The following is a 16,810-nucleotide window of genomic DNA, read 5'->3' as shown; positions in this document are numbered from 1 at the left end:
TGGGATGTGAGGGGAACGGGGGTGATGGGATGTGTATGTTGGGCACAGTAAGTGGAAGCAGGGTAGATAATGGGAGTAGAGCAGCGGTTCCCAACCTGTAGTACACGTACCCCTGGGGGGTACGCCGCGGCCCGGCCTGTAATGGTGGCCGCGGCAGTCAGACAGGTCGCTGGAGGGGAGGAGAGTGCATTGCGCATCTCTCCTACCCCTCAGTGTGCTTCCCTGTGACTGGTCGCCCGTCCGCCAATCAATCAGAGCTTGCGGGCCGGCAGCCAATCAGGAGCCGGCCCGCGAACTTTGATTGACGGGCAGCCCAGTCACACTAAAGGGAAGGAGAGATACGCAGTGTGCTGTACTCTCCTTCCCTGAGAGAAGCACTGCAGCGCGGCAGCTACATGGCAGGGGAACACTGGACTGTCCTCTCCCCAGCAGCAGCGTCAATGGTGAGTGTGCTGCTGCTGGGAAATACTATGGGGGCATTGCTGGCACTGTGGGGCATACTTGTTGCTGGCACTGTGGGGCATTGCTGGCACTGTGGGGCATTGCTGGCACTGTGGGGCATACTTGTTGCTGGCACTGTGGGGCATTGCTGGCACTGTGGGGCATTGTTGGCACTGTGGGGCATACTTGTTACTGGCACTGTGGGGCATTGCTGGCACTGTGGGGCATTGTTGGCACTGTGGAACATACTTGTTACTAGCACTGTGGGGCATTGCTGGCACTGTGGGGCATACTTGTTGCTGGCACTGTGGGGCATTGCTGGCACTGTGGGGCATTGCTGGCACTTTGGGGCATACTTGTTGCTGGCACTGTGGGGCGTTGTTGGCACTGTGGGGCATACTTGTTACTGGCACTGTGGGGCATTGCTGGCACTGTGGGGCATACTTGTTACTGGCACTGTGGGGCATTGCTGGCACTGTGGGGCATACTTGTTGCTGGCACTGTAGGGGCATTGTTGGCACTGTGGGCACATACCCAGTACCATGGGGTCATACCTGGCACCGTGGTGGCATTCCCGTTTCTGGCACTGTGCGGGCATACCTGGCACTTTTGGGGGCATATGTGTATCTGGCACTTTTGGGGGCATATGTGTATCTGGCACTATTGGAAGGCTAACGTGATCCGTTGGAATGTCTGTTGCTTCAGTAATAGAGATTTGACAAGGTTCTGTTATTTTATACGCTGTCCGCAGAATGGGCTGAGCTTATATTGTGGTCAAGTGGTTGCACTTTTTTTTTTCTCGTCATTGCAAGTATGACTTGCCCCTGTTAAGTCACACCCCTTTTTAGGCCACGCCCCCTAAAAATTTCACGAGGGGGTACTCATAAATGAAAAGCCTAATCAAGGGGTACAGGAGACAAAAAAGGTTGGGAACCACTGGAGTAGAGGATTATAGGGTGTACTTGGGTGGAATAGGGTGTGTGTGGCCAGGATAGGGGGTTATGGGGTGTATGTTGGGTGACAGGAACTAAAGTGCAAGATGTGTTGGGAGTAACGGTATATGGGGTGTTTAAAGGAGATAGGGGGAATAGGGTATGTTGGGGTAGAAGGGTATGGAGTGCTGAGGGTCTGAAACCATCACAGATGGACATTTGAAATATGGCACCTGCCCACCAGCCTATCAAAGTTCACGGACCGCCAGCCGCATTTAGTGATTGAGCCAGACATAACTCGCTAGTTCCGCCTCTGTGTGGGACACTGCCGGCCGTGGGAGGGACGTGGGAACTTCCCCCAAAAAACAGCACGTTCCAGCTATAAGGGGGATGGTTGGGAGGTAAGTGGAATAATATAACAGTAATGCCAGCATCGGTCGATGTCAGCACCTGAGCAGAGCAAAGCAAAATTTGTATTGCTCCGTAGGTAGGGTTGCCACCTCTCCCGGATTTCCGGGATTCTCCCGTTTTGGGCGGCAACCCTCAAGGAGGCTTTACCAGTCTCCCGGATTCCGGGATTCTCCTGGAATCTGGGTATCTGAAAAAGCCTCCAGCCCTATATCCTCTCCCCAGAACCCAGAGCCATCCCCCATTAGGTACAGGGGTATCACATATATATATATACCTGTGGTGAAGCACCTTACACCTTAGTTAACCAGTTTAAAACAGGTGATGGCAATCATATATTAAGAGGGAAGTCCAGATACAGGGCATTGTGTCCCTCCTGGAATGGATCATGTTGGGAGGTATGTATATATATATATATATATATATATATATATATATATATGTGTGTGTGTGTGTGTGTATATATATATATATATATATATACACACACACACACACACACACACTATATGTATGTATATATAATGTATGTGTTATATAATGTAGATGTACTCCAGCACCACGCACATTAGTATATGGGATCGAAATCTCCAGGAATCGATGACCAGTGAGGTGGTAACCCCATCCATAGGGCACTATGTACTGTCTGCCAGTGCGCATGATATCCAAAAATATACTGGTAGGGTAATTGGCTCCCAACAAAAATTAACCCTAGTATGTCTGTGTGCGTGTACATGTGGTAGGGAATATAGATTGTAAGCTCCACTGGGGCAGGGACTGATGTTCAAATATTCTCTGTACAGCGCTGCGGAATATGTGTGCGCTATATAAGAAACTGTTAATAAATAAGTAAATAAATGACACTTGAATCAACCATATAGGGAGGAGCAACACTAGCCTTTTATTATATATGATGTATCGATTGAATCCAAGGCATTTTTTTTGGGGGGGGGGGGGGGGGGGGGGGGGTACCCTATTTCATATAAATCATATTTATTTTGTTGTAAATAAGTTAAGGTGTACACAGTACACAGAGTGAAGGTGAAGTACACAGAGTTTTGACTGTGAGTAGCCGACTATGGCGGCCTGGCTTCTCTGCCTCCTTCCAGTCCAGTCATGTGACACCAGGTATATTTAGTCACACGCCTTGAAGACCTGCAGCAGTCAGCAGCCTGCTCTGTCAGCACCAACATACAACTCTGACTCCTCAATGGTCGCCATTTTGTCTGTGACATTTCCCGAAGCAGCGAATGGCGTTGGTCGTCGGCAACATGGCCGCCGCCCCGTATTGAGGCGCTCTAAAGAGCGTTGTTTGATAGGCTATTGGCTGTCATTTGTCACGTGTGCTCTTCTGGGCGCCGGACAACGCCGCGGGCGGCCAGAGGGCATTCTGGGAGTTGTAGTCCTCGCTCTGCTAGATGTCCCAGTGTGCACCGGGCAGGACTACACGTCCCATCACCCCTTGCGGCGCAAGTCGGCGTAAAGGAGAGAGCTATTTACCTCCGTTCGTCCGTCGGCCCCGGTGCGCATCCTATTGCGGAGATAAGGTGAGAAGTGTTGTTATATCGGAGGCCATGAGGCATGTGGTGCCCTCTGTATTACACCAGGCATGAGGAAAACACAGGCCGCCGCCCCTCCCCCACCGCCTATTGTCACCTGGGGCGTATAGGGGCATAGCTGTGTTATGGGACCGGTTACTGTCCCCAGTATGGGGTATATAGGGGCACAGCAGTTATGGGTCCGGTTACTGTCCCCAGTATGGGCATTATAGGGGCACAGCTGTGTTATGGGACCGGTGACTGCCCCCAGTATGGGGTATATAGGGGCATAGCAGTTATGGGACCGGTTACTGTCACCAGTATGGGGTATATAGGGGCACAGCTGTGTTATGGGACCGGTGACTGTCCCCAGTATGGGGTATATAGGGGCACAGCTGTGTTATGGGACCGGTGACTGCCCCCAGTATGGGGTATATAGGGACACAGCTGTGTTATGGGACCAGTTACAGTGGGACATACTAAAAGGAATGACAGTGGAATGACAGTGTTGTCTGCAGGGGTATATAGGGGTACAGCTGTGTTATGGCACTGGTTACGGCCCCCAGTATGGGGCGTATATTGGCACAGCTGTGTTATGGGTCCGGTTACTGTCACCAGTATGGGGTATATAGGGGCACAGCAGTTATGGGTCCGGTTACTGTCCCCAGTATGGGGTATATAGGGGCATAGCTGTGTTATGGGACCAGTTACTGTCCCCAGTATGGAGTGTATAGGGGCACAGCTCTGTTATGGCACTGGTTACCTATATGGTTAAAGGCTAGCACTGCTCCTCACCTATATGTGGTGGAAATGCTGTTGGATGGCGGCTGACAGAGCGATTATAGTGTTGCCCTGTTCAGGCGCACACAGATGCTGTCCATGACATTACTGTTATGATGATCTGTCATTCTGACAGTCTGGGGACTACTGAATGTGCTAAGGTGCACATACACTGGTGGGATTTGGCCAGTTTTCGTATCCTAATCCGAAGCATCTAGAATACAGATTACATTTCTGGGCCCCGTACTACAAAAAGGATGTCGTAAAACTGGAAAAAAAAAGTCCAAAGAAACCAACAAAGCTAATAGAGGGAATGGAGAATTTAAGCTATGAGGACACGTTGGACAATTTGAGATTGTTTACCCTTGAAAAGAGAGGTTTAAGGGGGAGATGCTAAACCTGTACTAATATATCAGCGGCCAATATAAAGTACTGTCATCCACCCCTTTTGCTTTGAGGAAGGACTCTATGACATGTGGACATGCGTATAGACTACAGAAAAGATTTCGTTCCCTTAGAAGAAAAAACTTTTTTATTGTCGGGGCAGTTAAATTGTGGAACTCTCTTCCTGGAGAGGTGGTGTCGGCAGATGATGAGGTTGTGTCGGCAGATGGAGAGGTGGTGTCAGCACACAATAAATACGTTTAAAATAAGGTTGGACAAACATCTATTGGGTAAAAACACCCATGGGTACAAACAACAATCATAGTCTGTCTATAATTAAATCAGAATACACAATGTATATAAAGGGATGTAGCAAATAGACCATACAGGCTAACCAAAGGTTGATCTAGGTGGACGCACATCTTTATTCAGTCTTAACTACTATGGGCAGTATTCAATGAGGCCAATTCGCCATGTTTCACGGCAAATTTGTGCTATTTTCACGTTGGAAGGTGATTTTTCTGGTGTCAGAAAGTGAATCGCCCTATTCAACATGCACTTTTCACCGTCTGCGAACAGTGAATGACGGACAATTCGCCGTCTGCTTTCTAAGTGATTTTCGCCGCGTGTCACCGTGTAGCAATCGCCATCTTTTCATGGTGAAGTGAAATGTGAACTGTTAAAATAAAGTTTTTTTTTTTTTTTTGGTGTAAAAAAAAAATTATTATCTGAAGGGGCATGCACATGAATATATATTTATTTAAAATTTTTTTTTTATATTTTTTACACATAACAGCCAGCAGAGGGCCGAGAGCCGCTCATTACATATTCGTATATACACTGCTCCTGATCGTTACATATGCACGATCGGGAGCAGTGCTAGCGGCTCCTACCCGGTCCCCTATTAGCTCTCCCGGGGGGCAGCTTGTGCTGCATGGATCCTGGGGAGCCCTCCCCCCCCCCCCCCCTACATACATTCTGGGGCAGGCGGGGAGACTTCCATCTCCCTGCCTGATGCAGTCACCCGGCTCAGTGAGCCCCTGCGGCATAGAATACTGGAACAGCGAGGGCTGGCAGCGCTCGTCTTAAGGACGTCGGACCTGGATGTCCCGGCTGCTCCCTGGGAGGGGTCAAACATGATTAGGCACTTGATGTGCCATGTTTTGCATGTGATAAATTACATGCAACTCCTGGGGAGTTGCAGGTGGAGGGAGCAGGGGGCAGCGGGTGGGGTACACCGGTGAGAGCAGGGAGCCAAGCTGCAAGAAAAAAAAGGCCATACAAATGAATGGGAAGCCACTGATTGGCTGAGAGTTCTTGTAAGCAAGCCTCCCGGGGGGGCTCTCAAGGGCAAACTGGTCTGAATTGTCCTAAAGATGAGTCAGACTAGGGTATTGAGGGCTGTATGGCGCAGTAAGTGATGGGCACTGATGTCTCCCTAGTTCTGGAACCGATGAGTGATTCAGCTTCCCTGTATGTGGCACATTGGGCTGATTCTGACAAAACAAAGCCCCCATTTCAACTTTAGCTGTTTTATTATAAAGGATAATGACACCTGGAGTGCAGTACGACAGTGATAATGAAACTTGGGGCGCCGCGCGATATGGGTAGTGACACCTGGAGGCGCCGCGCGATATGGGTAGTGACACCTGGAGGCGCCGCGCGATATGGGTAGTGACACCTGGAGGCGCCGCGCGATATGGGTAGTGACACCTGGAGGCGCCGCGCGATATGGGTAGTGACACCTGGAGGCGCCGCGCGATATGGGTAGTGACACCTGGAGGCGCCGCGCGATATGGGTAGTGACACCTGGAGGCGCCGCGCGATATGGGTAGTGACACCTGGAGGCGCCGCGCGATATGGGTAGTGACACCTGGAGGCGATGGGGATAGTGACACCTGGAGCGCCTGTAAGTTGCGTAGAACAGTATTGAGTTTTGCATTAGCTCATAGTTAATGGTTACTGAATCTGGTGCACATTGATTCAGATGCTGACAGAAAGATTTTGCTCGGTTTACATCTAAAGGGCATCTGTACTATGGAATTTCCCAATCCCTGTATGGATTTGGAACACATTGTTAGTTTGGCTCAGGAAGTCACATTCTACACCTAGATAACAATGTTCTGATACCTAGAACATCATTTAATTTTTTTGGGGTGGGGATTTGGTACCTTTTGGAAACAAGCTCCAGATTTGCAGACTGCCTGAGCACCTCGTCATGTATACAGTCATGGATGGAGCCTGGCCACATCGCTCTGTGCGTGAAGTGGGTGTTCCTGGTCTGTTACTTGGCACCTTGTGGAGACACTGATAAGATCTGTCATGTTCTAGTGTTGCAGGCTTGTGGTGAGTCATCTGTGGTGTGTGTAGGACAGAGGGACACTTGCGGCCATAAGGACTATAGGAGGGGGGAATGCCTATGGATGTGCTTCTTGCACAGTGCGGTCTCTGTTAGCAACACCACAGCAGGGCGCGACACCCCGGCAGGAATGGACAACTGCACAGACTTTGAAGGGGGAATGAACACTAGATTAGCATTTGTGGTGGCATTATGGGTAAGCTAGGTGTAGAGTACGGGGAATGTACAGGTGGGAGTTTGGCATGTGTGTAGGTGGACACAGGATAAGCTGTAATAAAGGAATGCGGCCTCAGAGAGCACTTGTGTATGTGATAACTGCTGGTGAGTTTGATCAGGCATGATGAGGAATTCCGTAAGTGGACTGGAAATGAATTACGAGTTGCGGCTATTAATTAACTATTCTGTACTTGTTGGAAGACGTTATTTCTGTGCGTCGTAAAAATACTGTGTTCAAAAGCAGAGCAACATATTCACTAAGAGGTTTTAGATGGATGGAACAAAGCGCCCACCAAATCTTTGCGTATTTTACCGAGGCTTTGTATTTCACGTGTATGTGTGATACAAAAGATTTAGGGGGATATTCAACCCCGGGTCATGACTGTCAGAACGTCCCGACAGCCGAGACCCCGTCCCATTCTTTGCCTGCTGGACTGATAATTGGCAGATGGTATTCAATGTCCCGCCTGCCAGCATCGTAAAGGGGGCGTGGCCATGAGAAATGGCAGTGGATCGGCAAGATCTGGCTGTCAGCTCAATGCTCAACGGCCGTTCTCGGCAAAGAGAGCACGACTCGCGTTCGGGCTTGTTTTGCTGAGAGTCCTCTTCAATGCTGTTGGGAAAGACAGCATTGAATAGGCACCCGACGCTAACTCCCCCGTCAGAAATAGCGGCGGGGGATGGAATATCCCCCTTTACATGAGATTTATTGCATGTAAAAATGGCAAATCAAGTGGCAAAGTGCCAAATCGTAAGCGAGCCTCCCGGGGAGCTGCCGGGGGGACTCTCAAGGGCAAACTAGTCCGACTTGTCCTAAGGACAACTTGTCCTTATGGTGCAGTAAGTGATGGGCTCTTCGCACCATTTACATCTGCCCCACTTGCAGTACCGAATGATTAATATTTATGCCATGGTGCCCTAAACATGTGGCGATATACAGGCATTTTATGAGCGATGTTACTTAATTTTACTACATTGCTCAGAAAATGCCTAGTTCAACTATATGGAGCTGACATTGTATTCCCTTCTCTCAGGAGACGTCACCTGAAGACCAACCATGGAGGTCCTGGTCCTGGAACATATCCGGCACTCGCTACTGACTGACAGGAACAAAGACCTGATCATAGACAAGCTGCTGAGCCTCACCATGGAGATTATCTGTCTGCTGACGAGAGAGGTGAGAGGCGCTGAGCAGTGGCCGCCAGGAATTGTGGGTAGGAGCAGGCAGATGCCCTCTGTGTATGTCTCCTGCCTCTTATGGGTACAGCCATATATACAGCGCAGCCTTTGTTACACAGAGATGGTGCAGAGCTGCTATCCCGCCTATATACAGCTGGGATTACTGTATGTGGGGAGATTACTGTATTATATACATAGGGCGGTGTCTTACATATTGGTGCTCTCATAGGATTTCATTGTTGTGAGAAAGTCGGGGGACCAGGTGACCAACGTCAGCACCCCCCCTGTGTCAGACAAAAGCAGCCACACCCAGAGCCCAAAAATGAAGGCTCCGCCTAATGCGCCAACAAGGGAAAGGAACCGTATCCGGGCACCTACTGAGGTACATCACAGAGAGACAAAAGAGGTGAGCGCTCTTATTGTACATATAGATGTAAATTTCCAGGTAGAACGTGGCTTTTTTTTTTTTTTTTGTCTTCATGGATAAAGGCTATAAGGGAGTTTAGTGACTAATATTTATATTGCCAGTACTGGACCCCTGGTGATTTGTCAGGGCACACTCGGTAGTTGATTCCTGACCCATTGGGGGAAATGTACTGATTGGATTTCTGTTTTACATGGTATGTTGCTATGGGCAACCAATCAAAATGTACTTATTTATTTAGCACCCTCTAGAAGATAATCAGGTACTTGTTTCCTAGCACGGCGCCCACTTTTCCTACTTACGGCACCGCAGGGAAATCGCATCGCATCGCATGGGCCATTATAGCGGCACGCAATGCGATTTTTTTTTTTATTTTTTTATTTTTTTTTATGTCATTTTTTTCTATGCTCATTGTACCCCACTATATCGCATCGGATGTCTCGCAAAATCGTGTGCGATGCCATGACATGATAGTGGGGGGGGGCCTATTTTTAGGACATACAATCATATTATTGTATACCTAATGTCATGGCATCGCACACCCTATAAAATCGCATGCGATGGCCCGGGGCTGAGAGAGCAGTGAATAAATTACATAGGAAAATCGCATCGCACTAAAATGTCCCATGCGATGCGATTTCCCTACGCAGAATAGCCCACTAAGCAAATTGCTCAGTGGGCACCGCTCTAGGAAACCAGTACCGATAATCATATCTGATTGGTTTCCCATAGCAACATTTCATGTGAAATAGAACTTTTCCCATAGTGCCCTGCAGGGGAATGTATTACACGGTACGCCTAGGTGTGGGGGTAAGTCATGTAACCAGCTCTCCTATGCTGCAGGTGCCTGGGAAGTGTAAGGATATGGAGGTCTCGTTCTCTGTGACAGAGTGGGACTATTCAGGTGGACACAAGGACGATGTAATGGACCCTCCGCAGCTGCCTGACTCAGTGGGTAAGAGGATGTCTGTCAGGGGGTGTGTCTGTATCCTGCACCATCCAGTCACTTCTCTCCGCCCCTCTCCCGGGTGATTGGCTGTTACTGATCGCTGCAGATTGGCCCTAATTGGCCTCCATCACTTTGCATGTGGGTCCAAAGCAACTGCCAATTCCAGCTGACATCTGACCCCCGTCTATCGGATGTTGGGGCTGGTGGAAGGTTGGATGACACATTCTTCCCCCAGTGTCACTGGTCATGATGACCCTCGGGAGGTGACATCCCACCCAGATACACGTAACGGTGCAGGGCTGTTACTCGCGACACCTAGTGACAGGTCCTGTGCAGTGATATGTGCTGCTGTTATTACTAAGCATTGCTATATGGCTGTCATTGTCTCTTCTGCCCGCAGGTGAGTGTAGCTCTAGAAGCCCCCCAGGACGATGTGAGACCCCTCTGTATTCCCGGCATCATATAAAGGAAGAGGACTGTATTCTCATAGAGGATGATCAGGTAGTGGGACTGGCTACATTATCTCTTCTGTATTATGTTACTGTCATATCCTTATCCTGTGTATCCTTCTGGTATAGACGCTCGGTGTAATAATATCTCTGTCCTTGTATGACAGGATGAGCCGGGACACAGGATGTATCACCCGCAGTGTAAGGAAGAGGAGCCGATCCCTGATCCCAGCAGCTCAGGTGAGACCTCAGCCGGATGGAGTTTTATAATGGATACAGTTTTTTTGTGTTTCCTTGCTGCTGTACTGTATTGTTTGTGTGCATCATCTGTCCTCTACCTTATCACAATATGGCTTGGAAGGGTTCTTGTAGCCAGGGCTAATGCGCTAAAAATCCCGCAGACCCCTTTGTACTCTCCGGGCTGTACATAGAATAACTATACCTACTGTAATGTAATGCTCTGTACCCATTCCCCGCTGGTGGGCGCAGCGCTAGAAATCCCGCAGACCCCTGTGAGACCCCTCTGTAGTCTCCGGGCTGTACATAGAATAACTATACCTACTGTAATGTAATGCTCTGTACCCATTCCCCGCAGGCGGGCGCAGCACTAGAAATCCCGCAGACCCCTGTGAGACCCCTCTGTACTCTCCGGGCTGTACATAGAATAACTATACCTACTGTAATGTAATGCTCTGTACCCATTCCCCGCAGGTGGGAGCAGCGCTAGAAATCCCGCAGACCCCTGTGAGACCCCTCTGTACTCTCCGGGCTGTACATAGAATAACTATACCTACTGTAATGTAATGCTCTGTACCCATTCCCCGCAGGTGGGCGCAGCGCTTGTAATCCCGCAGACCCCTGTGAGACCCCTCTGTACTCTCCGGGCTGTATATAGAATAACTATACTTACTGTAATGTAATGCTCTGTACCTATTCCCCGCAGGTGGGTGCAGCGCTAGAAATCCCGCAGACCCCTGTGAGACCCCTCTGTACTTTCCGTGCTGTACATAGAATAACAATACCAACTGTAATGTAATGCTCTGTACCCATTCCCCGCAGGTGGGCGCAGCGCTAGAAATCCCGCAGACCCCGGTGAGACCCCTCTGTACTCTCCGGGATGTATATAGAGTAACTTTACCTACTGTAATGTAATGCTCTGTATCCATTCCCCGCAGGTGGGCGCAGCGCTAGAAATCCCGCAGACCCCTGTGAGACCCCTCTGTACTCTCCGGGCTGTACATAGAATAACTATACCTACTGTAATGTAATGCTCTGTACCCATTCCCCGCAGGTGGGCGCAGTGCTAGAAATCCCGCAGACCCCTCTGAGACCCCTCTGTACTCTCCGGGCTGTACATAGAATAACTATACCTACTGTAATGTAATGCTCTGTACCCATTCCCCGCAGGTGGGCGCAGCGCTAGAAATCCCGCAGACCCCTCTGAGACCCTTCTGTACTCTCCGGGCTGTATATAGAATAACTATACCTACTGTAATGTAATGCTCTGTACCCATTCCCCGCAGGTGGGCGCAGCGCTAGAAATCCCGCAGACCCCTGTGAGACCCCTCTGTACTCTCCGGGCTGTACATAGAATAACTATACCTACTGTAATGTAATGCTCTGTACCCATTCCCCGCAGGTGGGCGCAGTGCTAGAAATCCCGCAGACCCCTGTGAGACCCCTCTGTACTCTCCGGGCTGTATATAGAATAACTATACCTACTGTAATGTAATGCTCTGTAACCATTCCCCGCAGGTGGGCGCAGCGCTAGAAATACCGCAGACCCCTGTGAGACCCCTCTGTACTCCGGGCTGTATATAGAATAACTATACCTACTGTAATGTAATGCTCTGTACCCATTCCCCGCAGGTGGGCGCAGCACTAGAAATCCCGCAGACCCCTGTGAGACCCCTCTGTACTCTCCGGGCTGTATATAGAATAACTATACCTACTGTAATGTAATGCTCTGTACCCATTCCCCGCAGGTGGGCGCAGCGCTAGAAATCCCGCAGACCCCTGTGAGACCCCTCTGTACTCTCCGGGCTGTACATAGAATAACTATACCTACTGTAATGTAATGCTCTGTAACCATTCCCCGCAGGTGGGCGCAGCGCTAGAAATCCCGCAGACCCCTGTTAGACCCCTCTGTACTCTCCGGGCTGTATATAGAATAACTATACCTACTGTAATGTAATGCTCTGTACCCATTCCCCGCAGGTGGGCGCAGCACTAGAAATCCCGCAGACCCCTGTGAGACCCCTCTGTACTCTCCAGGCTGTATATAGAATAACTATACCTACTGTAATGTAATGCTCTGTACCCATTCCCCGCAGGTGGGCGCAGCGCTAGAAATCCCGCAGACCCCTGTGAGACCCCTCTGTACTCTCCGGGCTGTACATAGAATAACTATACCTACTGTAATGTAATGCCCTGTACCCATTCCCCGCAGGTGGGCGCAGCACTAGAAATCCTGCAGACCCCTGTGAGACCCCTCTGTACTCTTCGGGCTGTATATAGAATAACTATACCTACTGTAATGTAATGCTCTGTACCCATTCCCCGCAGGTGGGATTAGTGCTAGAAATCCCGCAGACCCCTGTGAGACCCCTCTGTACTCTCCGGGCTGTATATAGAATAACTATACCTACTGTAATGTAATGCTCTGTACCCATTCCCCGCAGGTGGGCGCAGTGCTAGAAATCCCGCAGACCCCTGTGAGACCCCTCTGTACTCTCCGGGCTGTATATAGAATAACTATACCTACTGTAATGTAATGCTCTGTACCCATTCCCCGCAGGTGGGCGCAGCGCTAGAAATCCCGCAGACCCCTGTGAGACCCCTCTGTACTCTCCGGCTGTACATAGAATAACTATACCTCCTGTAATGTAATGCTCTGTACCCATTCCCTGCAGGTGGGCGCAGCGCTAGAAATCCCGCAGACCCCTGTGAGACCCCTCTGTACTCTCCGGCTGTACATAGAATAACTATACCTACTGTAATGTAATGCTCTGTACCCATTCCCCGCAGGTGGGCGCAGCGCTAGAAATCCCGCAGACCCCTGTGAGACCCCTCTGTACTCTCCGGGCTGTATATAGAATAACTATACTTACTGTAATGTAATGCTCTGTACCCATTCCCCGCAGGTGGGCGCAGCGCTAGAAATCCCGCAGACCCCTGTGAGACCCCTCTGTACTCTCCGGGCTGTATATAGAATAACTATACCTACTGTAATGTAATGCTCTGTACCCATTCCCCGCAGGTGGGCGCAGCGCTAGAAATCCCGCAGACCCCTGTGAGACCCCTCTGTACTCTCCGGGCTGTATAGAGGAAGAGAACAGGACAGTGACACAGGAATATCAGGTAGAGGAACCTGCTCTGACCTCTCCTCCTTGTAGATCCACAGGATATTGTGTTATTCCCATGTCCCCACCCTGTGTGTGAGTCCTATATTCCCGTGTAATGTGTAGGTGGGACACGTATGTGACACATGTCCTTGTATGACAGGCTGAGCCGGGACCCGTGATCTATCACCAGCAGTGTAAGGAAGAGGCTGTTCCTGCTGAGATCAACCCAGGTGAGAGACGCAGACGCTCTGGGGATACAATATAGCTGTATGGGGGAATATGTATATTACTGGGAATGTGGGGGGTCGCATGGGTTGAAGAATGTGCCTCCAGTGGTGGGAGTTTCACCTTGTTCCCATAGTAACACACACCATGTGCTTCTCTGCCCCATGTGCTTGCATTTTTATGACCTGTTCGATTGGCCAACTCCTTTTACTTTGTTGTTTAGTTGTGGAGCTGACTGGGTATCAATTTGCCATCATGGCTTTTATGAAACTTAAGCTGGGCACACTCTTAGCAATCTCCTGCGTGTGCTAGATCTAGTTATGTATGTAGTCATTGCTGCATGAGTATGATGTAGTGCAGGGGTGGCCAAACCTGTCCTCAAGATCTACCAATGGTGCATGTTTTCCAGGCAACCTGTGGATCTATAGTAGGAATGAATGCAGCAGGTTTTAAAATGTGACAATTAGTATTGACTACAGCTGTGCAGCAGCTAGGTGATCTGGAAAACATGGACCGTTGGTAGATCTCGAGGACCGGTTTGGCCACCCCTGATGTAGTGCATACATACGATCGTTCATGGTATTGATAATGCTCTTATTCACCCCCTGCTCCGTACATGCCGGCTCTGACGATATTTTCATATTATTATACATGTACAGACAAGTGGGGGCTGTTAATGGTGCATGGGATCGAGTATGTTTAATGATATTGAGCAAATACAATAAAAATATCGGTATCATGCATAGCGTTAACTGTATATCGCCCAGTGTGTATCCAGCTCTAGGCCCTTATTCAGATCTGATCGCAGTACAAATTTGTTCTCAAAATGGGTAAAACCATGTGCACTGCAGGTGGGGCAGATGTAACAGGTGCAGAAAGAGTTAGATTTATGTGAGTTATTTTGTTTCTGCGCAGGGTAAATACTGGCTGCTTTATTTTTACACTGCAATTTAGATTTCAGTTTCAACACACCCCATCCATAGCTAACTCTCTCTCTGCACATGTTACATCTGCCCCACCTGCAGTGCGCATGGTTTTGCCCATTTTGAGAACATATTTGTACTGCGATCAGATCTGAATAAGGGCCCTAATCTGTGATTATTCTGTAACAGTGAATGTTCCTGAAAAGGACCATGCTATTGAATGCTGATCTGTGAGAGGAAGTTAACTCTGAATGTGCTATACTAAATGGGGAATGCTCATTCACACCTTGATGATGATACAAAAAAGGTTAAATGTGGCAAATTTCCCATTAGGCGCGTGTTTAGGGGCGACAATTGGGCTTAAGTTTCATTATTGTAAGTCCAAAATGACCAGCAACTACAAAATATTTACACTAATGTACTCTACACCACTGTGAGTGGAGCTTGTATGGTTGGGGCATAAGCAGACTGTCCTGTAAGCTGTCCTACAGCAGTGCTCCTGATGCTGAACATGTTGGCCAGGTGGTGGTGAATGTTGCAGTGCCAAGACCAGGAAGAATTGCCGATCTCATGTATGCAAGCGTGGGTTGAGTATCTGCTGCTGTTACTGCATTATATTCTACTGCATCTGTAACCTGTTGTGATAGAAGACTGGGCACTTGCTGTGCAGGGGTCTGCCAAGTTGCAATTAAACTGCTGGATATGACTCTTCCCAAGTAATCAAAAAATATATATATCTACATCTATGTCCATTACCCACAGGTGGCTGTAATCCTACACATCCCGCAGACCCATGTGAGGCCCCTCTCTATACTCCGGGATATACAGAAGAAGAGAACAGGATGATCAGCCAGGATTATCAGGTAGAGGAACCTGGTCTGACCTCTCCCAGCTCTGCTTCCTCACATTACAGGATATTGTTATTCCCGTGTCCCCGCCCTGTGTGTGTCCTATAGAGATGTCCTGTAACATGTGGGTGGGACACCTATGTGACACATGTTTTTGTATGACAGGCTATGCCAGAAGATGGGATGTTTTACCAACAATGTAAAGAAGAGGACATCCCTGCTGAAATCCGATCAGGTGAGAGAGGCTGACCTACAGACAGTAGTGTCATACATGTGATACACACAGAGGTCTATGCTGCTGAGATCAGATCAGGTGAGAGAGGCTGACGTACAGACAGTAGTGTCATACAGGTGATATGCACAGAGGTCTATGCTGCTGAGATCAGATCAGGTGAGAGAGGCTGACATAGACAGTAGTGTCATACAGGTGATACGCACAGAGGTCTATGCTGATGAGATCAGATCACATGAGCGAGTTCCAGTAGTGATCAGTGGCCGTATTAAGGTGTAGATTTCTGACATGTCACGGATCAGAGTTGAAGATTTGAATCGGGACCCTTGGCTTAGTAGATGAGAAATTACTTTGTGGAAGCTTCTGTGGGAACTGAAAACATGAGACTTAATTCCAAGAATCTGAATTAAAGAATGGTCTGCTTATTGTCATACACAGGAGCTGAGGCCGGTGTAGAGCTGGATGCTGGTGACCATCAGGGGCTGCAGGAATTCCTCCCAGAATCCAGTGCAGGTCAGTGCTGCTCGCTCTCCTATAATGTGACTTATACCAGACTGCCCTATATCACATTGCCGGACAAAACGGGAGGCCATAGACTGTGCCTGGCGGCTGTTCTGGGTGTGAGCCGGTTCTATGGCTGCTCTGTAATATGTTGGGGGAATAGATGTGTGACCGAAGAGTATGGGGATCGGGCAGCTCCTCTGGCCACCTATTTTTCTTAAGGGGAATTCTAATTGATCAACCCTGGGGCAATCCAATAGCCCAAAGCCATCCGTTATCATGGATGTTATTTTCGACACTCTTTGCGACCAAATTATCGCACGAGTCCCTGACCTATTCATGAATTCTGTTAGTTAATGCCCAATAACTTGTGTTCAAGCTTGTTCACACATGAAGTAAACGGGCATTGAATAAGCTATCAGAACTCAGGGGTCCATTTGAATAGCCCAGGGCGTTAAAGCCCAGAGCTACCGCCAGTTGCAAATTAATCAGCACTGTCTCCTTGTTTGTCCTAGTTGCATTACATTGACTCTAAATGTATGAGGACACATGTGAGGGTTAACTTACAGCAGAGATTCTCACAATTCTAAAGGCATCACTTAGCTGACAGCTACGTAAGCTTAGTTCTCCAGGTCATCCCTATAACTGCTATGTGCGGGTCAGTTCTCCAGGTCATCC

The 16,810-nt window shown here is 48.9% G+C and overlaps 1 protein-coding gene across 11 annotated transcripts in view; it reads left to right on the top strand.

Annotated features, from left to right (window-relative positions):
* The first annotated feature begins 3,156 nt into the window (after positions 1 to 3,156).
* The window catches only part of LOC146058240 (uncharacterized), a 110,057-nt gene continuing 96,403 nt past the window's right edge, over positions 3,157 to 16,810 (top strand). For 6 of the 11 annotated variants that reach the window (XM_083170431.1, XM_083170428.1, XM_083170432.1 and 3 more), the window contains exons 1-11: positions 3,160 to 3,328; positions 8,093 to 8,235; positions 8,467 to 8,643; positions 9,505 to 9,616; positions 10,011 to 10,111; positions 10,227 to 10,299; positions 13,319 to 13,419; positions 13,564 to 13,633; positions 15,314 to 15,414; positions 15,565 to 15,634; positions 16,070 to 16,144. In XM_083170431.1, the coding sequence (XP_083026557.1) occupies positions 8,116 to 8,235; positions 8,467 to 8,643; positions 9,505 to 9,616; positions 10,011 to 10,111; positions 10,227 to 10,299; positions 13,319 to 13,419; positions 13,564 to 13,633; positions 15,314 to 15,414; positions 15,565 to 15,634; positions 16,070 to 16,144 (1,000 nt within the window). In that variant the 5' untranslated portion in view covers positions 3,160 to 3,328; positions 8,093 to 8,115. Of the gene's footprint in view, positions 3,329 to 8,092; positions 8,236 to 8,466; positions 8,644 to 9,504; positions 9,617 to 10,010; positions 10,112 to 10,226; positions 10,300 to 13,318; positions 13,420 to 13,563; positions 13,634 to 15,313; positions 15,415 to 15,564; positions 15,635 to 16,069; positions 16,145 to 16,810 lie in introns of all 11 variants that reach the window. The other 5 variants (XM_083170429.1, XM_083170422.1, XM_083170427.1 and 2 more) reach the window with 3 other exon arrangements.

The sequence above is a fragment of the Crinia signifera genome, chromosome 2 (assembly GCF_055691185.1).
Source record: "Crinia signifera chromosome 2, ASM5569118v1, whole genome shotgun sequence".
NCBI lineage: Eukaryota > Metazoa > Chordata > Amphibia > Anura > Myobatrachidae > Crinia > Crinia signifera.
This window is presented reverse-complemented; position numbering and strand designations above follow the sequence as displayed.